The following is a 23,366-nucleotide window of genomic DNA, read 5'->3' on the forward strand; positions in this document are numbered from 1 at the left end:
CAGTTCGGCGTTTCGCTTGTACAACTTTTTCAAGGACATCGCTGAGAGGGTCAACACTGTCGTGGTATTTGTATTTTTTTTTTCGTGATCAAATCGATGTTCTGTTTTTTCCCATGAATTTCCAAACACATTCAGCGCAAAGTCTATCCAGTTTCATGCAAGTGTCTACTTTTCTGCTGGTTATCATATACAGCGATGTTCACTCATATGTCTTCGGCGATGAAAAAAAAAACATGTAACAAGCTAAACAAGGTCCTCACTTGGAGTTTTATTTCGATAGGTATGCATGCTATCCCGCAAGACTTGCAAGACGTTCCGCTCTACGTTCGGTACGTATGTACACACAACTGCTTATAATTATGCATTAACGAATAAAAATAAGATATGATATTTCCTTAATAACATACATGTATACATTCGATTATGATATTATTTTCATAATCACGCAAACACGTGATATATATTTACGCAAATAAAGATTATCCTGGTTTGAGTATCACTATTGGTAAAATGTCTGTTTTTCCTCTACTTGATACTAATTATTTTCTTTTGGTGTTCAAAACTTTTCTTTGCAAAGGACGCTATTCCAAAAACTTTGTTAAACATGCATACCAGGCAAAAGCGTGGCCACGGGAGGAGATGACAATGCGCTGACGACGAAAGCATTGACGAGACAATGTCCAAGGTTGTGACAACCCCACCCAACCAACCACCCACCTCCTTCTTATCGACTGGCGCCCACCACGTCTCAAGTGATGCTGGGTTCTCATACGTAGGGAACGTAACGCGGATGAATTGTCAGCAGAAGAGTTCAAGGGAACGCCCGCTAACTGTCGCTCCTCTCTCTGTTTGTATGGATACCGGATGCTTCTTCGTCGACCCAGCGTTGTTGAAGAAGCCAAGAACTGCGCGGTGTAATACTTCTGAGACGTTTATCCTCCAGTTTGCCTGAACCTCCTTGAATTTCAAGTTGATTCGAGTCATCATTCCGCAAAGCTTAGTATCATCGGAGGATTAGGAAACAGCAGAGGTAAGTCGACGGTCACTGCCATTTATACATACTATGTATATATTCAATGGACTGCATTTCTGTATGCAACATTTCCCATACAATTTAAGTGATTTTTTGTAAACAAAACTGCAGCAATGTATCAACTGTGTGAGGCGTTTGCATAATTCTGTTCTATTTTGGGTAAGCTTCGTGTATCCGAAGTTGTGTATTCTCTAGCGCGACAAATTCAACTCGCCCTTCCTCCTCCTCCTCCTCCTGCCTCTCGAGCCGTATCAATAAAAAAATCATTATAAACGCACTCGTTGTTACTAACTGATAAATGTGCAAGTTGAGACAAGTCCAACCCACCCCTACTCCTCCTTCTCCTCCTCTTCACCTCCCGAGCAGTATCAAAGAAAGGTATTATTTTAGTTGTGCACAACTACGCGATATAGCATTAGAAAATTAATATTAATTTTTTAAATTATAATACATGAACGTAATATGCGATTTTCTTAGCGGAAATAAAAAACAAAATATACCTTGCTACAAGCAAATATACTAACGAAGTCGCTAGCATAGGATCGAGACGCCGCGCCACCTTGTCTGTCAAATGTTTGTCGTCTGCTCGGTCCAGTTGAAATGTCAGTTATATGATGGACATCACTTTGTGCACCGGTTGTTCTCGCACTACAGGTGATGTTAACAAGCAGTATTGTAAAGACAACAAGGCTTCTCTTGAGTTTCTGAGAGAATATGGGGTCCTGCCATCCTCGGTTAATTGCCCGAAATGTAATAAACCGTGCTGGTTCCGTGAAGATCAGCATATGTGGGTTTGCACAAACTATATTGAATGCGCAAAATATAAGAAAAAGATGAAATGCAACTATAGTGTGAGTGACTATAAGGGCACTTTAAAAACTTCGTCGAACCAGGGGACCAGTAGGTACACTCAAACTATCGAGCGAATTTGGCGTGACGTAAAAGAGTGGGTACTGAGGCCTGGTGTAGCCTACGCCCTACTTCCGAGGTATATATTCTTGAAGGAATGCTATGGAGCTAAAATCCATGCATTCCTTCAAGCTATGAGAAACCTTTATACCCTGCAATCAGAAAGAGTGATTGAACAGGCCGCCAACATCCGTCACGACGACGACGACGACGACGATACGGATACCCTTTAAATTATAGGTACCGATTTACTAAGTACAGGTTAGGATAGGTTAGAATAGACGAATTTATCATCCTTTCATTTCTTCGACGTCGGCATCTGTCAAAACAAATAAGGTGTACCATTCGTCCGGCGCGACTTCGTTAGTTACGAAATCTGTTTGAGCAACTTTTTTGTTTTTCATTTCCGCCAAGAAAATTGCATATTACGTTGACATATTATAATTTACAAAATTAATAATTAATTTTCTATTACTATATCGCGTAGTTGTGCACAACTAAATTTTTACCAAAAGAAATCCTCATGAATGCATTCATTTGCAACAGGCGTTTTAAAGACAATATCTGTATTTATGGCCTTGTTGAAATTTGATGAAGGCAGGAGGAAGGAGGGATAGTATATATCAAAAGTGGTTTGCCTTTCTAATTAATTAATTAATTAATTAATTAATTTGCTCATTCATTCATTCATTTGTTTATTTATTCACTTGTTTGTTAATGTTTATTATTAGTTTTTATTTATTTACTTATTTATTCATTTATTTATCTATTTTCGTATTCATTCATTTATTCATTTGTCTATTTGTTCGTTTATTTATGTATCTGTTTACTTATATATTTACAGTGGAGACGAGCCTACAGTCTTAAAAGAATAATGGGTAACTGGTCTGCAGGGGTGTTACTATCCTTGAATTACCGACTGTACACCCCACGTGGAGTCAGGTTCTCGATTAATCTCTTCCATGTAATGGAGGGGCATTTTAATGTTTGTTAACATTTGCATTTACCCAGTTGTATCTTACGGGAAGGGGAGCTGCGCTCGTCGTGTCCCGTCTCTGTATCTTACAGTGTCTAAATTTCTCTTAAATTCATGTATGGTTTTTGCACAAACTATTGTTCCGTCTAGTTTGTTCCATACATCCACCACTCTGTGGGGAAAGCTGTTCTTTTTCAGGTCACCTCTATAACTGTCCTCTTTGGCAGTTATAGAAGAGACCTGAAAAGTGTGTGTGTGTGTGTGTGTGTGTGTGTGTGTGAGAGAGAGAGAGAGAGAGAGAGAGAGTGAGAGTGTGAATTTGAACATCAAGAAAAAGACTTCGCTTAAAGTATTCTAAACTTCCTTAAGAACATTTCACCAACGTGTCTAGCATTCAGATAAGTTCATATTTCCTTAGTTCGCCACTCAGTTCCTGTGTATATGATGCAAAGGAATATTTTGACTTTTGAAGATTCGAAAAAAAACAAAAGACTGTAACCGAAGTCGTTTCTACTCAAATGAACTCAAACAGTAGACTTGAACACTGAAGCGGTCCGTTGTCATTCCAAGGTCGAGTGGAGAACTCAGTTAGTCAGTTACCACTCATCAGTGCTTACCCAGACGTAAAGGTGATACGGGTCTCTGATCTAACAGAGAGGTACGTATTGTAAGTTTTGAAACGTCTCTCTTCTGTCTTTTCCTCTCTTTAGCACTAAGCATCAGTGCTCAGCCAGACGAGCAGGAGTTAACACGTGTCTCTGGTCTAACAGAGAGGTAAGTTCTGAAACTTCTCTTTCTTCTGTCTTTTCCTCTCCTTAGCACGAGGCAGTGTAATGTCGAGGCAAATCCACGGAGCTACAAATTTAGTACAAAGGATAATTGTGACTCCATTATAGGCAAGTTATCAGTCAGTAAAATTTTAGCCCTCTGCTCCCATACAAATGACATTGAAAGAAAGATGAAAGGGTAAAGATGTTCGGATTGTCTTTACACGAGTTATTATTGATCTTTTCCGGGTATTTGTGAGAGAGTTGAACCTACGTCAACTTCACTTGACCTTAACTTGCCTAATTAAATCTGGCGCCTCTTACTCCCACGTAAATGATGCTGTGGTCACCCCAGACTTCGACAGGGTGACAATTCTATGTGGGCTATCCTAGGGTAACGTTTCTTCATGTGGACTATCCTAGGGTGACAATTCTTCATGTGGGCCATCCTGGGTTTACGATCCTTCGTTTGTAGTTGATGGCAATAATCATAACCTTCAACGTAACCTAACGTAACCTAATCTAACCTAACCTTACATAACCTAACGTAACCTAGTGTAAGACAACCTAACCTAATCTTTATTCCACTGTTGATATTCGGCGTATGGGGTGACAGTTCTTCAGGTGGGATCTCATGGGGTGACGATTCTTCATGTAGGCGTTCTGGGGTGACAATTCTTCATGAGACCCCATACAAAAATAGAATTCTTTCTCACATCCTTTCTCGACTTCAGACGACTCAACTTAATCTGACTTTCTTTGAAGTATAATCGAAAGTCATCATGGCATGTAGAATTTATCAATAATGACAATGGCAAACAATGAGAGGTCGGAGGGACTAGTTTGGAAATGATTCCATTTTTGGTTGATTGTTTTGGGTTGTTTACCAGCGCTTCTAACCTTGTGGACAATCTCGGTTGTCGTGGGTTAAATTACATATATTGGCTTAGGTAGTCAAAGGTATTTGTAATTTTGTCAAGAGTCCTTTCTGTGGGGAGGTGACAGAGGCGTTAGTGTTTTGTCGCTCAGGATTAGGTGCAGAGTCTATGTGATGGAAATTAACATCATGTAAGGATTATTAGTGCATAAAGGCTCCGTCCTCACCTGTTGTTTGTTTTGGTAGTCTTGTCAGCAACTGCCAATTTCACACATATGTGATGGAAGTTAATAACAGTAGGTGGTTATCGCGGGGTGTCGTGATTGGGCAATGGTGTGCGATACTGTGAGGGGAAGTTTACTTTGGCAGACAAGAGTTCCACTGTATAATGGAGTATATTATTTAGTATGATGTGTTGTCTCGGGTCGTGTTCCTTTGACGGTTGGTGTAGGATTTGTACAGAAGGTTCGGTTAAATTGGAAAATTTCGCAAACACGAATGTTCATACTTTTTATTAATGTCTATTTGTTCTATGAAAATTCCTCTCAATACAATATCGCCGCAGATAGATAATAACGACGTTATTTGATTTATGACATTCGCTTTCCTCGTCTCTCCGCCATCTTTGTTTACTACCTCCACCAAGAGTCAGGGTCAAATTACGATTGCCATAAATCCCGACCCCCATTACCCCGACTGTCAAAATCCCGACTGACCAAGATACCGACAAGCCCAAAATCCCGACATTGAAATACATACATTTTATTTTCCTAAATTATATTAGTGGATAGTCAAACTAATCATGGTTTTCTGTATTCCATTAAGATATAAATTCACAGCTGAATGTAAGATCAGATATAAAAGTATAATTAGAAATAATCACAAAAATTCAATAGTTTTTCTTTAGAAATGCTAAAAGTATGAATAAGATCAGTTAAAGGGCTACATTGTGTACTATTCCACGAATTAATCTATAACATTTTAATGTTCACGTTCACACGTCAGCTTTGTGATCCGTTATTCACGATTTTCTTTTTTCTTTTACACGGTTTGCCTATTCTCCTTCTGTAACTCTTCAGTTATGCTATTAAGCCCAATATGAACTCTTACGGTGTTTTTTCTCATCTTCTGTTTCATGCTTCTACTACATCTTTAGTGCGTGGAATTCCTAATTGCATGGAATGATGTAATGACCACATAATTGGAGGAAATGATACGGACGACAGAGCCGTTACTCAAAGGCCATCTTATTCGTACAAGTACGTGATTATTTTCGAACCAAGTAATGAGATCATTCGCTTTTTTTGCCAAGTAAGGTTTTAAAAATTTGAAATTGTATGATACCATTGTGTATATATCATGGTACAACATTGTACAAGTATTGTACTTGCGAAGTGTTCAATTGTGGTTGTATTTTTTCCATGGCATAATTGTCATAGAATTTATTGTATATTGATTTTGTTATTGTATATTTATCATTGTACATTGTACCTATGTTGTAAGAGGCAAGTGTTCTGCTCGCTCGCTCCAGTGTTTTCCCGCTCTAAAATGTTGGCGTACCCAAGCGCGGTTTCGATCACGCCTTGAGAGCGTATGCACGTTTTGTTGTTGTTGTTGTTTTTGTATGTGCTAAATAATATATATATTAATTTCGATTTTGATTCATTAGCCACCCAATACATAAATTGGTGGCAGCTAGTTAAAAACACTTGCTATTGTCTGAACGTTTTGTTTGTGCATTAAAAAGTACTCCAAACGCAACTTTGAATTTTGAAGTGATGTGAACGGCCGACCTTTGCTTCTCTCGCGAGCACGTATGCTTTCTCTCCCCTTTTTGCAGCCAGGTGATTATTATCAGTAATTCTGGAACAACTCACACCAGTGACTTTTGAATTTTTTGTGTGATGGTGCTCGGGAACAGTGTATTTGAAATATGCGCCATGTGATTTTATTGAGACGAATACCTCGTGGTTCCCAGTTTTCGGACTTCGTTTGAAATTTTGTTTATCGTCATCGTCTTTGGAAGAAATGCCAAAATAAATAAATGTCATATAATTAAATTGAAGTTTTCGTCATGGCTGTAGCGTATTGATAATATAATCTATTCACTTGACTTCATACTTATCCATGAGCACTGTCCTAAAAAAAAAAAGAAAGAAAAAAAAACGCTGTTGACGTTAGGAAATTCGATTTTAGAAGCTTGATTTGCAGCCAATTCTAAATAAGATATGGATTTTGGGTTCAAATAAACTCCCTTTTCGTCAGCGATGCCAGTGAAATCTTCAAACAAGCGTTTATATATGACCTCACTCTTCCCTGTCATTAAAGCATAGACTAGTGGGAGGACCTAGGAGTTCCATATCCCACAGGTGCGTGATTTCTATAAAGTTGGTAAGATAATGTAGGACTGTTTTAAAAGTACCATTCATGATCCAATATGAGGTTTCTGATAATCTCTAAAATTGTGACTGTAGAGAATACCAAAATTCACCCATTTAAACTAAGTTTTAGTTCTGGCGGAATTTCAATTTCTTCTAATGACCTTGGTTCCGATGGACGTTCACAGTACTTAGTCCGCTTCATAGTCTTTCTTAGCGCATTTTTGGTGGGCAGAGATACTTCATCGAATCATTGGACACGGGCGATCTCTTGTTGATTTTGCTTGTATGTTTACCTCACGTACTCATGTAGTTAGATATTTCTATTTACAGCACATGTAACTAAACCCTGTGATATGTAAAATTGTGAGCATTTGTCCCTTTTCAATTAAGGGTGTGGGCATATATCATGAGTATTTGTCGTCCCACGAATTTCCGCGCATCAATTCCAGTTACAGCATCAATGACCACTTTTTTAATTTATACACGGTATTGTATACTTAAGTATCATATTAAATCTAGTAACTTCGGCAGACGAACAACTTGCAACAACTCGACAGCCGGGAAGAAACCAAATCAAACCAATTGGAAACGCAATGCCAATACAACTTCAACAAGTAAGAAACAAAAAATGCATTCAATTATGTATTTTTAATTTCATGTTTTATATTTTAGATTGCATATGATATTTTTCCTTAATCTTTTGAGTGCTATTCTGGCATATACAAAAACCTTACTTGAAATTCATAGATACCACCGAAGATATCTGAAGGCCCATTTCAGTCAGTTTCTGACTTTTCTACTACCCACCAATATCATTCATGTCGGGATTTTGCTTATCGGGGTAATGGGTGTCGAGATTATGTGAGTCTGAACTCTGAGGGAAATAAATCGTGTGTACGTATATGCGTTCTGTGTGGACCTGCTCATACGCGTCCGTTTTAGCGATTCACTATTTCGTTACTTATTTCAAAATGTTACATTTTTTCTATCTGATTCTGAGCGTACGTTTACAATCCAATAGTGGCTGAGTAATTCAAAATGACACGTTCTGTTTTCGTTCTAATTATCCTCTCAAAAAACTGTCAAGGGTTTGTCTACTCATTGCTTTGGATAGATGAACGGGATGGACTATGGACTGTAGCGAGCGTTACTCAGGTAAACTACGTGGTCGAGTGATCGAAGGTAGTAAGGAATGAATGTTTCAGTCCTTTCTATATTGTGTGACAGGGTTATTGCTCTGGGATCGTGCGACAGTCGATCGGCCAATCAGCGATCGCCTTGTGACATGAAGAGCTGCTGACCTGGTGCGTCCCTAACAGTTGTCGCTGATATCGGCGAGGTGGCTTATTCCAGTAGCCAATTACCTATTAGCTTGCGTGACAAAGCAGTTGTTTGTGGTGTGGACGCCACATTATTCCCCCCTCAGCGAGAATGTTTCGTTGCGTACGAGAGAGGACGATCCGCCCTAGATAATTAATCGTACCGGAGGTGGGTCGTCTTGTAGGTACGCTGGCTTCAGGCGGTCGATGGAGACCCAGTCGTTGCTGTCTTTAATGCATAGCAGGAACGCTTTCTTCTTTTTCTGGACAACTTCGTACGGGCCGGAGTAGGGTGGGGTGAGGGGTGGCGTGTGAGCGTCAGTCCGGAGACATGTTTTGTTATGTGTAGATCTAGGTGGACGTGTCGGTGTTCTGGCGACTTGTAAGTTTGTTTGCACGGGGCGAATTTTTTGACGATACTTCGTAGGCGGCTGATGTTGTTCGTTGGGGCGTCGGGGAAGAATTCGCCAGGTACCACGAGGGATTCACCGAAAACCATCTCGGCCAGGGAAACGTCGAGGCCCTCTTTCGGTGTAGTACGAAGGCCGAGGAGGACCCATGGTAGCTGAGTGCTCCAGGTCGCGTTGTTGCAGCGTGATATCAGGGCCGCTTTCAGGGTTCTGTGGAACCGCTCCACCATGTCGTTAGCCTCGGGGTTGTAGACTGTAGTGTGGTGGACTGAGGTGCCTAATAGTTGTCCCAGGGATGTCCATAACTGTGGCGTGAAGGTGGTACCGCGGTCGGACGTGATGTGTTCTGGAATGCCAAATTTGGAAATCCATCCGGAGAGCAGGGCTGCTGTGCAGGAGGTGGAAGTGGAGTCGGGCACTGGGATGGATTCAGGCCCTTTGGTAGAGCGGTCTGTGATGGTGAAGAGGTAACTGTCCAGCTGACGGAGGAAGGGGGCCCTCTACGTCCACGTGGATGTAAGTGAAACGACTCTGTGGTTGGTGAAAGGGCCCGAGGCCCGTGTCCGTGTCTCGGTGGACTTTAGATTCCTGGCAGGATGTGTAGGATCGGACCCAGTTTTCCGCATCGCGGGATATGCCGTGCCACACGAACTTTGTGACATCAGCCGTGCTTTTGCTCCTCGTGAAGGATGTGACATGTGGATGAGGCCGAAGACGTGACGGCGAAGGGATGCTGGTATCCATGGGCGTGAACGCCTGGTGCTGACGTCGCAGAGGATGGTGGTGCTGGAATCGCCCAGGGGTATGTCCTTCCACTGTAGGGCCGTGAGCGATGTTCTCACTGCTGGTGCCTCGGGGTCCCGTTGTTGCTCCTTGGCGAGGTAGTCGTAGTCGAGTCCCAGCTGTATTGCGTCTATCTCGACTCTGGAGAGGGCGTCGGCTACGGGTTTTTTCTTGCCTGGCAGGTGTCGGAAGGTGCAGTTAAACTCAGCGATAGCTGAGAGTTGGCGGCGTTGTCGTGCGGACCAGGCGTCCGCCTGTCTGGTAAAGGCGTGAACTAAGGGCATGTGGTCGGTCTGAATGGAGAATGTTGTACCCTCATGGGAATGACTGACGGCGAGAGGTTCTCTGTCAAAAGTAGAGTAGTTCTTTTCAGCCTTGAGGGGCTTGCGGCTGAAGAAACTCAAAGGGCGTGGCTATCCGTGTATGACTTGTTCCAGAACAGCTCCAATGGCGATGTTGCTGGCATCGGTGGTAACGATGAGAGGCTTCCCGGGGATTGGAAAGGTGAGGAGGGTTTCTGCGGCAAGGGCGTTTTATGTTTTCTGGAAGGCCTCTGCTTGAGGGGGGCCCCACATAAGGTCCTTGGGTTTTCCTGGTAGGACTTCGTACAGTGGTGTGTCATGGTTGACGCGATCCCGGGCAGGAACCGGTGATAATAATTGACCATACCCACAAATTCCTAGAGAGCCTTGACTGTGGTGGACGTGGGGAATTTTCATATGGTGGTCATCTGGTCTGGTAGAGGTGAAACGCTTGCGGGAGTGAGATGGTGTCCTAGGAAGTCCACCTCTCTGGCGCCGAACACTCACTTGTCGTAGTGCACTACGAGGCCGTTCTGCTGAAGGCGGCCCAGGACCTCGGAGAGATGATGGTGCTCCTCTCTAGATGATGAGAAAATGAGGATGTCCTCAATGTAGCAGACGCAGAAAGGTAAATCGCCTAGGATGCTGTCCACCATTCATTGAAAGGTGGCACCAGAGGTTCTCAGGCCAAAACAGCTGTAATGAAATGTGAAGGTCCCAAAGGGCGTGGCTACAGCAGTTTTTGGGATGTCTTCCGGGTGCATGGGGACCTGGTAATATCCCTTGAGGAGGTCCAGTTTTGAGAGGATTTTTGCGCCGTGGAGGGTAGGTGTGATGTCGTCGATATTGGACAGAGGGAGTGGCCTGGCTCCGTTTTATTATTGGGACACCTATAGTCCCCGCAGGGGCGGAGGGAGCCGTCCTTCCTTGACACGGTGTGGAGTGGTGAAGACCAGGGACTTGGCGCCTTCTGGCAGATACCCAAACGCTCGAGCTCGGCGAAGGTCTGTTTTGCCGCGGCGAGCTTGTCCGTAGCCAGGCGACGAAACTTGGAAAACCCCGGAGGCCCTGAGGTTTTTATGCAGTGATAGATTCCGAGTTTCGCAGGGGTCTGTGACTATTGCCGGAGTTCGGGCTTGAAGACATCAGGGTAGGCGTTGCGGAGGTGGGTGAGGCTGTCTGTTACCTCGAATACCTGAAGGGCGAACTCGGTGGGCGCGGCAGCAATGGGTGTGGTGGTGAGGGAGGCAATGTCTACCAGCTGATATCTGGCGACGTCGTCGAGGAGCTGGTAGTGGGCAAGGAAATCTGCCCCTAGAAGGGGGAGGGTGACGTCTGTCACTATGAAGCCCCACCCAAACGTGCGTTCGCCGATGCTGATATCGAGGTGTTGGCGGTCGTATGTTGATATCGGAGTGCTGTTGGCTGCGATGAGTTGGACGTTGGATGCTGGTTGATAGGTCTGCCTCCAACGTGCGGCTAGGAGGAGGGAACGGACGGCGTCCATGTCGACGAAGAAGCGCATGCCCGTTGCAGGATCGGAGAGGAAAAAGGTGTTGGTACTGGGGTGGGTCACCGTGATGCATGGCGGCCGCCTTACCAGTTTTTTGGCCACTGGCAAGCTGGTTTGCAATTCCTTGCCTTGGGACCAAACTTGGCATGGTAGTAACAGAAGTGGTTCGTGAATGTCGTCGTGGTCCTTTTCTGGTCTAGCTGTTGCCGCGGGGCGTGGTATCGTAGTGCAGGTACGTGATGGTGGCTGTATGCCGTTGCGATGTCGACCTCGTTATCCTGGAACGAAGATGGGGAATCAGAAGGTATGGCGTTAATGCGGCGTGGTGAAGTGAAGCTGTGAGAGCATCCGTTAGGTGATTTGCTTGCCGTTGGAGGTCGTCCTCTTCCATTTCCTCCGCACTCGGGATGGTAGCGCGAATGGATTCGGGGAGTCGTTGGAGCCATAATGCCCGAAGCAGATCTAGCTTTCGAGGTATTTCGTTGGTTTCTGGAGGGAGCCTACATCTCGAGAAGAGCGTCAGAGGGTTTCTGGTCGTCCAGGGGTTGACGTGCGAGCTGGACGAGCTGCGTCACACGCTCTGCTGGTGAAGGCATAAAACGCTGAAGTAGATAGATCTTCAGGTCGTAGTATTTGATAGCGTCACCTTGGGTGTCCAACCATTTCGAGATGCGAGGGAAAAAGTTCCTCTGGGAGGGCTGCTAAGACGTGGTCGGCCCATGAGGTTTGGCAGTTTACCCTCTTGAGGCGAAACTGTATTTCTGCTCGCCAGAACCAGGTATGCGCGTCGATCGTCGAGAAGGTGGGGAGTTTTACTTGCGGGGCTGGAATTGGGTGGGCGTCTGTGGAAGTGGAGGACGGGGGGTTGTCGGAGGTATTTTCCATTGTATCGGGGTCACCAATGTAGCGACCGCTACTCAGGTAGACGATGTGGTCGAGTGATCGAAGGTGGTAAGGAATGAATGTCTCAATCCGTTCTATCTTTATTGTGTAAGTGACAGGCTTATATAGTGCTCCGGGATCGCGCGACAGTCCGATCGGCCAATCAACGATCACCTCGTGACATGAAGGGCTGCTATCCCGGTGCGTCCCTAATAATTGTTGCTGATATCGGCGAGGTGTCTTGTCCCAATAGCCAATTACCTGGGTAGCACACTGGATAGTGGCGTTATCTGGACCCCACACTTCCACAAACAGTGAGCGAAGGCTAGGGCTGTGCTGGGAAGGCTAAGACGCTTCGAAACTGCAACATTGTCCACCAAACGTCGATTGTACCAAGCCCTTGCCAGACCGATTCTGTGCCAGTCCCCGGAACTAAGCCAGCTGACATGTCCCACTAACAACTACGACCCTCAGAGGGTTCAGAATGCCGCTGTCAAGTTCATCACGGGTTCGCGATGTAGCGACTTCAGAACCGCTGAGTCCCTACACCGAGTTTCCAACATCCATCCACTCAACCAACACAAACACAAACTTCACACGAGACACCTAGAAAAACTGCACAACAGACACAAACACCTAATACATCACATTACACCTAGACCACACCGTACAGACTATCTGTCAGCTGCGCCCCTCCCACGTGCGGTGCACACGATAAGTCGTGTATAGCCGCGTTTATCAATAATGTATCTCCTCACCATCTTTGACTGGTGATAACAACAATAATAATGATAGTAATGATGATAATCTAACAATAATAATAATGATAATGATGATGATAATAATGATAATAATGATGATGGTGATGATGATGATAATGATGATAATAATAATAATGTATATAGCCCATTAATTGTCAGGCTATAAGCATACACGTTGGAGGGATCAACCCTTTATGTGTCGAATACACACACAACCATATTGCAAACAAAACTAACACAACTACATGCACAAACAACTACATACGATTTTTCTTCTATTGAAATTGTTTTCATTTCTAACTTTCCCTTAGACTAAGCCTCCTACTCGTTTTCTAACTTTGTTGGATAAGAAAAATAAATATTCCCACGTAACCTAACGGTTACACATTAATCCCAGTCTCCAATCCCAAGTCTCCTGCCCATACCTCCAAAGCCACGACACCACAAAAGAAATGTCCCTAATCGACCGGTGGTAAAAGCCCTCTTTTATACACTACTATGTTTTATTTTTTTATAGACATTCTTCCCCTCCCACAAAAACCGATCTCGCGCGAGCTGGTGGTCTTACCTAGCTAATCCATAATCCATTACCTGTTAGCTTGCGTGGCAAAGCAGTCGTTTGTGGTGTGGATGCCACAGGACTACCTAGGAAAGACCAACCGCTCGCGTGGGATCAGTAGTTGTAATAGAGGAAAAGATGTCTGCATGAAAATGAAAAGATAGTTGTGTATGAGAGAGGGTTATTGCCACCTTGCGGTTTTTTAATTATATTTATTGGATGTCGTGGCTCAGGAGGCATAGGCAGGAAGCTTGGAGTACGAGGCTGACATCAATATCTGTGAGGGTACTTTTAGGGATATTTTTTTCAGCAAGGCCTCAACCAACAAATTTAGGAAAGAAATCGGAGGCTAAATCGTAGGGACAGTCAGGAAAATGGGAAGATTTTTAGTGGTAGGTAAACTGAAATGTGAAAATGCAGTAGGAAAGAAAGAAATTAAATTAATTCCAACAGGAGAAAAAAAAAATTACGTATATGTTTGTGCGTGTATCCGTATTTTTGTTTGCGATATGCTTGTGTTTATATACTATTCACGGAGGGTTGTTGCCTCTATCCGGGTGTACATTCAACGGGTTATTTTATATATAAGGGTCGAGTCATAGCCTGCCTCCGACCGACGAAACATGCTTCTTGGATTAGCGGAGCTGTTTTGGCGGCTAGAGGAGGACGGGTGTGAGTATAGTCAAATTCAATTGAATGTGAATGTATGTTATGTATTGACACGGCCATTAAGACCTTCAGAGGAGCCAACTGGTGTTCCACTGTCAATACAGAGCTTGCAGCCATCAGAGAAGCGGTATGAGACTCCAAAACCTAACTAGTCTACAACGTAGTCATCCACACAGACAGCCAGAGTGTTATCAACAACCTAAAATACCCATTCGGGACAACACTGACATCAACTCTTTGAGTGTCTGCTTTGAATGAGGTTTTCAATAGTTTTTCTATCTGTCAGTGCGTTTCCTAAGCAATCGGCGCTCAGAAACACCTCCTTATAACACCAACAAATTTCTCAGAGAAGCATTTCTGTCTTTTTGTTTTAAAATAATAGAAACTTAATATGCATCTGAGAATATAATCCTTGAGCTGATACTGTGTGTGTGTAAAAAAGTTTATCCATCACGTGTATGGAGACTTTTCATGCGGAATTGGGTGTCAACACCGCCCACTGATAAAACTGTGCTGTTTATAACTCCTTGCGAGAATACACAAGGTTGGCTCGCTGATCATCGAGAAGGAATAGAAATGTCGAGACAGGCTCACCTGTGAAACTACATGGGGAACCATTTCAAAGTAGACCTTCAGAAAATTGGGCCTGCGCCAGCATATTATTATGTTAAATATAGGTAAATTTTCATGATAATATATATTTTTTCTACTCCACAGACCATGGCCCTCCTGAAAGAGATCGACTACGACAACTTGCCTTCACTGAAGGATACCCTCAGGTCACACCTCCCCAGGTCCATAATGGTATGTATTGCAATGTATTCGCGATAATTGCAGTAAAAACGCATGTCGCAAAAGACTCCATTCCATAATAAACATAAATGAAGAATAAATATCCTTTGTAATGAAATTGGGTATATCTCAATTTACAAAAGCCTCTGTTTTACTTTAGGCCACATAACTACTATCATTTAGTTACCTGATTTATCACAGACGCACTATCAGCTGTGTGCCATGACTGATTCAGAGTAAATTCATATTAATGACAAACAAACAAGCCTGGTTGCTCTTATCCGATTCTGCGTTTTTCGAGCGGCGTTGATCCTCTCGGCATCTTATAAAATGGCAATTCCTTCTGTTTCCCAGTTTTCCTATTCATGCAGTCAACTGCGCAATACATTCGAGGTATATTTGAAGCAACAGTACCGTATATTTTGCAAAAATAAATCTTCAACACTGGTGTGTGATCTGTGTACCTTCACGACGTAAGCAATCAATGTAAACGAGATTTCTTGACTATATAGATACTCGCACATCGTTTCGTTGTAAACAAAGACAACCCGTCAATATAGCCCCTGACTTAAGGCATATTATGAGTTGAGTACCCCAAAAAGTCTGTTCTAGGACCTGTATTGTTTGTATTATATATGAGTGACTTTTCCAAAGGTTTTGTATGCCAAGTTCCCGTAATACTTCAAGGTTCACGGGATTGTCGACGTCACGCTCCGATACCAGTCACAGGAACTAGAGACTAAATTCTTCTACGCGAATGAGACCTCATGCTTCAATTCCTTCGTTGTCGCAACTCCTGTCTGCTCTTGGGTGAGTGGTAAAATGTACAGGATAGTGATTGAGAATGTTCGGTTGTATAGAAGTATCATAGGGCAACAACTCTTCTATAACTGCTTTACAGGAAGGAGTGCAGACCCTGTCTGTGTACTTCGAGGACAAAGGCCAGGTTAGCAGCGAAGTGCCTGACAATGAAGCTTTAGCTGATGAAGAGATGGCACAGCTGTTGATGTCGATCCCTGACTTGGACTGGACCAAGCCCGTTTACTACTTTGCCTGCACTCTAAACGTCCTCAGTCGGGTTAGATACTTTTTTTCCTCGCAGAGGAGTCACTTTCAGAAAAAGAAGTGTGGTAGCATATATTTTTTCTGTCCGTTCTGTAAATCGTGTTTTCAAATTACTTTGAATTGACAGGTGTTGCTTCTACCCATATGTATTGTTTATTTGCTTAGGCTTCGAAGACTCAAACAAAACTTTACATGTTTTAGAAAGAGGGCTCTGTATCTGTCTTATGCCATGTGTTTGATCTGCAGGTACGACGGTTGATGGCATCAAGAAGAATAGGTGTTGGGCACAGGCGTCGTAATGTAGCCATAACTCATGTCTACATATTCGATCCTAAGGAGGCCCCACGGAAACTCGGGTAAATTCACAAATGTCAAGATAACTGTTCTCATTTCTTTCCATGTGTAATGGTCTGCAAATTCCGCATACAGTAATCGTCGGACATTAAATTGATAATTCTACCAAATCAAATTGAACTAAGAACTAGACAGTAATAAAGGGTGCGGTGGTCAGAAGAACAAGGCCCCTTCTGAGGGGAAATGACGATTGCCATTTCCCAGCGTTTTGTTATTGGGCCACTTTTGTTTGTAATGTATTTAAATTACATGTATAATTGATTAAACTTTTGAACTCTGCTATATCTAAGTTTGTTAAAAGGAATACAAAATAGCAAATGAATAATAACTTTGAAACACTGTACAAAGTCGATAGAAAAATGCATAATATCAATTTAATATCTAAGAAAACAAGTGAGAATATAACTGGTCGTTTAATGATTGATTTTAAGTGCAATGTCGCCCCTTAGTTTTGCAAATCATTGTTCAGTCCAGCTAACTTTTATATACAGTGTATATAAACATTTTCCCATTCCTTTCTCCTTTTTAAAGATAACTGTCATGTCACCACTCTCACTTTGCATGTTCAATATCGACAATCTTAACTAATCTCTCAATACATGTTTATCAACCAGGCTAGGAATCGTTCCAATAGCCATTCTTTGTATTTTCATTTTTATTCATATAGTGACTACACCATTGCATATTCTAGTTTGGGGTGGATCAGAGTTTCAATTGTTTTTATTTTCAACTACTTTTTTTTCGTTGCAACTTCGTCTGTATGGTGAAGTGCGTTGTTCCGACAGCGGATCATCCCTAACTGAGGCTCCCAAATCCTTTTCCTCTCTTGTTTTTGTGATTATTTCACCTCCAATCTTATAATTCACTGGCGGCCTCTTCTTGTTTTGAATTTCTTTGCATTGAATTTCGTCTTCAAACCCATGCTTCCGTTCATAAACCTTGTTCTGTAACAATTTACAGTCCTCTTTACATTTCAATCTTCTCAGGGTCTTGACACCTATATTTTGTCCAACATCTCGCATGTACTTTTTTCGGGAAATCCGCCATCCATTCCAGTCTGTTCAACATTTTCCATTTTTTTCCTTGTCGAATGTATTCTTCAGGTTCAGATATACATGATATGTCCATCTCTCTCTTTCACGCATCACACCAACTGCTCTCTGATAAGAAATTACCTCAAGAACCTTTTCTGAACTCGAATTGTTTATCTACAATGACTCCTCTCTTTAAGTATTTAATTCGCCTGTCTTTCACAATTCCTTCAGACATTTTGTATACCGTGTTGATAACGTAGATGTTTCCCCATACTTATCTATAGATTGGTACTTTATTTCCCTTTTCATTTGAAAGGTTTTCTTATTCCCTAAGGTTATACCAAATGGGGATATTTAGATGATGACTTAAACGTCTTGATGCTACAGCTTTCCGTCTCCCAGCAACAATCTTCGTAGGGGTCATTTTTGTCGTATACAGGTTCTATATTTTTTCACTCATGAATTACATTCACATTACAGACCTAATTTCTAAAATCAAACTGAGGTAATAGGAATTAGATAAACTTACAAAACCTAAATCAGTTTTCGTTTTGGACAGGAAATGTAATTTTTGTCAACTCGGTAAAGAAAACTAAATAGTGCTTCGATTTTCAGCTTGGTTATTCCTTCTGTGTTTCGGTCTGCCATTTGTAATTCTGTAGAACAGCTAAGTCTCATTTTTACAAAGGATTACAAAAGAGGAGCATGCCGACAGGAGACACTTTGGTCCACAACTAGGTCGGATGCTAAGAAATTATAATAATGATAAAATAAGTGAATAAAAATTATAATAATATAGATGATAATAAAAAATTAATAAATAGGTGAAGTTAAATAATAATCAAACAGGTAAATAGTAAATAATAATAAATTGACAGATAAATGATAGTAAATGATAAACAAATAATGATAAACAAACCGACAATAGCAAACAAATAAACGAATGATATAAAATACATGGCAGGCATTACAGCATCTTTGGTTAGGTGTTTATCTAAACAAATCTTAAAGCATAGAACTGAACTACATTGTACTGCCTCTGCAGGAAGTTTATTCCATTCATTAACTACACGATTGGCGAAGTTGTTTCTACCTGTTTCAAATTAAATCTATTTCCTGACAGTTTGAGACCATTATTTTGTCACTTTTGATGTCAATCCCCTTTAGAATTTTAAAGTCCTGTATCAAGTCCCTAAGTCTAGTTTTTTTTTTTTTTTTTTTTTTTTTTTTTTTAAGGAAAACAGATTAATATGCTTTAGTTGATTTTCGTATGATTTATTTTTGATATTGGGGATCAGTTTTGTGGCTCGCCGTTGTACTTTTTCCAATCTGTCAATGTCTATAATGAAATTCGGTGACCATACGGAAACAGCATATTCCAAATCCGGACGACTTAACGATTGTTAATGAGAGATGAACTTTTTACTAAAGTAAAAAGATTGCGCACTCGGTCCTAAAATCTTATTTGCTTTCTCAGAGGCTGAAATACACTGCTTAGATGATTTAAGATCGTTACTGATAATTGCGTCGAGATCCTTTTCACTCTCCACTTTAGTTAACGAATTTCCAAATAACTTGTAATCGTACTAACTGTTATTTTTCCTATGTGCATAACCCTACATTTACTTTTGTTAAATTTCATTATCCACTTTTCAGACTATTGTTGTAGTTTACCTAAATCTTCTTGAATATCTAATTGGTTTAAGTGATCATTTGCCACTCGGCACAGTTTTGTATCATCAGCAAATTTGGAGACAATAGATTTCAGTCTGTGGGGTATATCATTCATATATACTATGAATAGAAATGACCTAAGAACGGAACCCTGAGAAACTCCACTTGTAAAAAATTTCCATCTAGAAGTTTTGCCATTTAGAACAACTCTGTTTTCGATAGTTCAACCAATTACTAGTCCAATTTGATAGGCTATCACCTATTCCGTGTGAAACTAGTTTAGTAAGTAGTCTTTCATGGGGGACGGTATCAAAAGCTTTTGCAAAGTCTAGATATATTAAATCTGTGTTGTTTCTTTTGTCATATTTCGAGATGACTGTGTTGTAGAATTCTAGTAAGCTAGTCACGCAAGAACGTTTCCGTCTGAATCCATGCTGGCTATCATTTATCAAACAGTTACTTTCTAAATGATGTTCAATAGCATCTCTGGCGATAGTTTCCATCATTTTTCCTCCGATTGAAGTCAAGCTTATAGGCCTGTAATTATTTGGTTTCTTTTTATCACCATTTTTAATATTGGATTAACATTAGCTAGCTTCCATTCTCTTGTGACATCTCTGGATATCTTGAAGATATTTTCTGATGGAACAACAATCTCATTTTTCATTTCCTTTGAGATTCTTGGATGCCAACCGTCAGGCCCTGGCGTTTTATCAACGTTGAGTTTTTCTATACATCTTTTAATTTTTTCTTTTATTATATTTACCGTAGTAAGTTCACCCTAGACTTTTCACAGGTTTCAATTTGGAGTTCACTTTGAGGTGTTTCGTTTACGAATACTGAGCTAAGATAGTTGTTTTTATCACCCATTCCTTCATTTGAATATTGAAGTTGACCGTCAGCAGATAATAGTGGACCAGTGTGATTCCTAATAACCTTTTTATCTCTTATATAACTATAGAATTATTTGGGATTCTCTTTGGATTTATCACATTTGTTGGTCTCACCCTTTTCGAATTTTTTTCTTCCTCTCATCTAATTATCATGCTTTCGTTATATATTCGTTTCAGTTATTTGTGTGTATATGTGTGTAATAATTATAAAGTAATAATAAAATAATAATAATCGGTTCATTGAGTTAAGAGTAATACAGAGATACATTGAAAACATACAATTTGTGATAATTTCAGGACTAGTCTAATTTGAGTATATAATGTGCTACGTGTTAGTGCCTACAGAATTATTTGTGCGCGCGCGCGCGCGTGTGTGTGTGAATCACTACGGTCTTGGATTACATGTTGGACTAGTGAGCAACAGCTATTACCCTCCTGAATGAAAGTTCACAGTTCATATAATGCCCGACCTATGTGTAATGTTGTGGCCTCACAGACACACACACACACACACACACACACACACACACACACACACACACACACACACACACACACACACACACACACACACACACACACACACACACACACACACACACACACACACACACACATACACACATACACACATACACACACACACACACACACACACAAACACACACAACACCACCACCACCTGGACGGGACTCGAACTCGGACCTCTGAATCGGTCGAGAACTGTACCAATACACCATCGAACCGATAGTGAGGGAGAGAGAGAGGGAGAGAAAATATGCGCGTGTGTATTTGAATAAATGTAATTCTTTTCTGTTTATTCCCTTCCCCAAAGGTTAGCCGATGGTTACACTTTGGGTTGCCTTTCCTCAGCTCACGCTGACTGGGTCTATGACCACTGGTTCTACAACTTCACCGAGACTCGGCCTGCGATGTCCTCTTACGTCTCTAACTTCCCCACGATGGCCGCCTTCGTGACGAAGCCAGAGGAGGTCCGTGACCTGCCGGAGGAGAGCTCCCAGCCCGTTTCATGGATCCTTACGTACAAGACTGGCTCGTTGGGGAACACGTTCACTTTGGTGGACCATCGACGCAAAGGTCTTGCTAAGGAAGTGACCTTAGCTCTGGCCAAGAAAGTGGATGCCCTCGGTTCTCCCGTCTTCGTCAACGTGGCAGAAGGCAACACAGCCTCCAGGGACTTTCATGTCAATTTGGGTTTCAAAAAGAGCATCCCTATCATGTGGGAGATTTTTTTGCCGCCTGGTGTCTCTTTCGAAATGTTGACGTCGAGTGCCAACAGGTCGAGGGAGAACGGCGAGGAAGCCAATGTAAAGAAACGATAATCCCGTTTGGAATTATATAAAGTGCCCATAATTTTTCACCTTGGAGTCGAGGTGAATATATATATATATATATATATATATATATATATATATATATATATATATATATATATCTATATATATATATATATATATTGGAACAAATTCTTTAAAGTGAACTTTTTCAGATAATCAAATCATGAACGTTCCAACCGATTACATAAAGGATTAATTAGCTATCGATCCACTGAGATGAAGAGAGCCTCTTTAGGACCTGCCAGCTATTGCATCAGACATCGATCTGTCCCTTTTGCTGTGATTTCTTTTGCAGGTATCCTTTCAACTTGCATTTTGTAAATAGGAAATATATCACAGCAGCGCTTCAGTAGAGTTTCTTTGATCCTCATTTATCCTAAACGTATTGTCTCCATGTAAAGCTGCTAGAAATAACTGCAGTACAATACTAGTCAAGGTGTTTGTCGTCTCTACCAGAGGCGTGCAGAAGAGGGGGGGGGGCACCCAAGAGGAATCGTTTGGTTGGTTTATATTCAAATGGTATAAAGTGTTTATTTAATGTTTCATCTGTGTTTACATATTAAGATTACCTTCCTTTCTCATGATATATCTCCGTACTTGACCTTGTATTTGAATCTTTCGGGTATACAATCAAGGAGTCTGCTCGGGTCATCACTTGACTTCTGCACGTACGCCTTTTATTACTCCGTGTCCATTGCAGGTGCACGATATGAATAAAATGTTTTAATACACATGAGAGTCTCCCGACAGTTACCCAATAATTTTCCTTTTCATCTTTCTCCTTCCAACTACTGATGGAATTTCCCTATATCCTAGACGTGCACACTGCTCCCGTTCTATTTGGACGTTTCCTGTATAGACGATCCCATACCTAACCTAATCTAGCCTAACCTAATCTAACCTTTATCAATCGTAATATGTGGTTTTAAGAACTTTTTTTTTTTAACTGGAAGCGTCCATCTAAGAAAACTCCTCTCAAACTTGGTCGAGAACAGTGATGTCGGGTACATTCGGCGTATGAAAGACTTCATCACGCGTCTTTGTATTCCCTCACTTCCTCCCTACAGTTCGGTGCTAATAACACTAAATCAGCTTGATCTAACGCATCTGGTATTCATAGAATTTTAAGAATTTCTCAATTTGTTCAAAACAAATTTGTTAATGCAATTGAATTTACTATGGCGGATGTCTTAGCATATTTTATTAAAACAATAGTTAAATGGTTTACTCCTATAAAATTACATTGTTTACCTACTAAAATTTATATCTTATATGCCCAATTAGCCCAATGTCACGTAAGCGAAGATGTGATATTAGTGTCTGTTATATAAGTTAACCTTTTGGCTACACAGGTGGGCGAATATAAGCGCATGGTAACAACCAGAACTGATGTACAGATCGGGAAAAGCAAGTGATGATTTGCGCGTCGCCGTGAGGTACGTAGAACAACATTACGTCATCAGTTGCTACGCTCCGAGAGTCCCACGTATCGCGAAGTTCAGCAATGTCCCTACACGAAATCGTTTTAACATCGATCATTAATAATGACTGGCACAAATTCATAAATCACAAGCCCACCGGCTTCGCCGGCCCTGCTCCGCAGGGGGCTTTTGCTTCGCGCCCTAGGGCTTCGCCCCTGTTTTAGCACGTGTATAGCGTCTCTATAATGTCTTCGTTCCTCCTGTATTGCTTGTTCTCGCGTTCCCTGCGCTCAGACACGTAAGAACTTACTCGGTCAGACCGGAGCTTCAGTTGCTGTTCTTTGTCGTGGTAGAAGTACAGATCCAGGAAACCTGATGAAGACTTCCAGAACGGCTTCTTCGGAGTTTCATTTTTTTGACTCAGACGTCTTATCCCGTCTTCATCGACCATCAGGTTAGGCTTCATGTCCCCTATGCGGTGATAGACCTTCCCCTGTATCTTGTAGGAGATGAGGGATTCTCTCTTATCCTCCAAAACTCCCGAAGTCGCAAAAGACGTAAAGGAGAACACACCATTAAACCCTACAATATTCTCGAGAAAGTGAATCGACTCACGGGAGGAGCCATCGTACAG

At 41.7% G+C, this 23,366-nt stretch overlaps 1 protein-coding gene across 8 annotated transcripts; it reads left to right on the top strand.

Annotated features, from left to right (window-relative positions):
• The first annotated feature begins 764 nt into the window (after positions 1–764).
• LOC143040061 (uncharacterized) lies at positions 765–21,645 on the top strand. 8 transcript variants are annotated; one of them, XM_076210704.1, is made up of 8 exons: positions 765–1,030; positions 5,719–5,821; positions 7,475–7,557; positions 14,859–14,945; positions 15,621–15,743; positions 15,835–16,011; positions 16,245–16,354; positions 20,789–21,645. In XM_076210704.1, exons 2-8 carry the CDS (start codon positions 5,773–5,775, stop codon positions 21,294–21,296), a joined length of 1,137 nt encoding a protein of 378 aa, XP_076066819.1. In that variant the 5' UTR covers positions 765–1,030; positions 5,719–5,772; the 3' UTR covers positions 21,297–21,645. The 8 variants fall into 8 exon arrangements, with proteins under 8 accessions (XP_076066819.1, XP_076066837.1, XP_076066846.1 ...); XM_076210722.1 differs by having other exon boundaries at positions 14,862–14,945; XM_076210713.1 differs by lacking the exon at positions 765–1,030 and adding an exon at positions 3,507–3,576.
• Positions 21,646–23,366: the final 1,721 nt, after the last annotated feature.

This window comes from Oratosquilla oratoria, chromosome 2 (assembly GCF_046742065.1).
Source record: "Oratosquilla oratoria isolate Oo_2021 chromosome 2, ASM4674206v1, whole genome shotgun sequence".
Lineage (NCBI taxonomy): Eukaryota > Metazoa > Arthropoda > Malacostraca > Stomatopoda > Squillidae > Oratosquilla > Oratosquilla oratoria.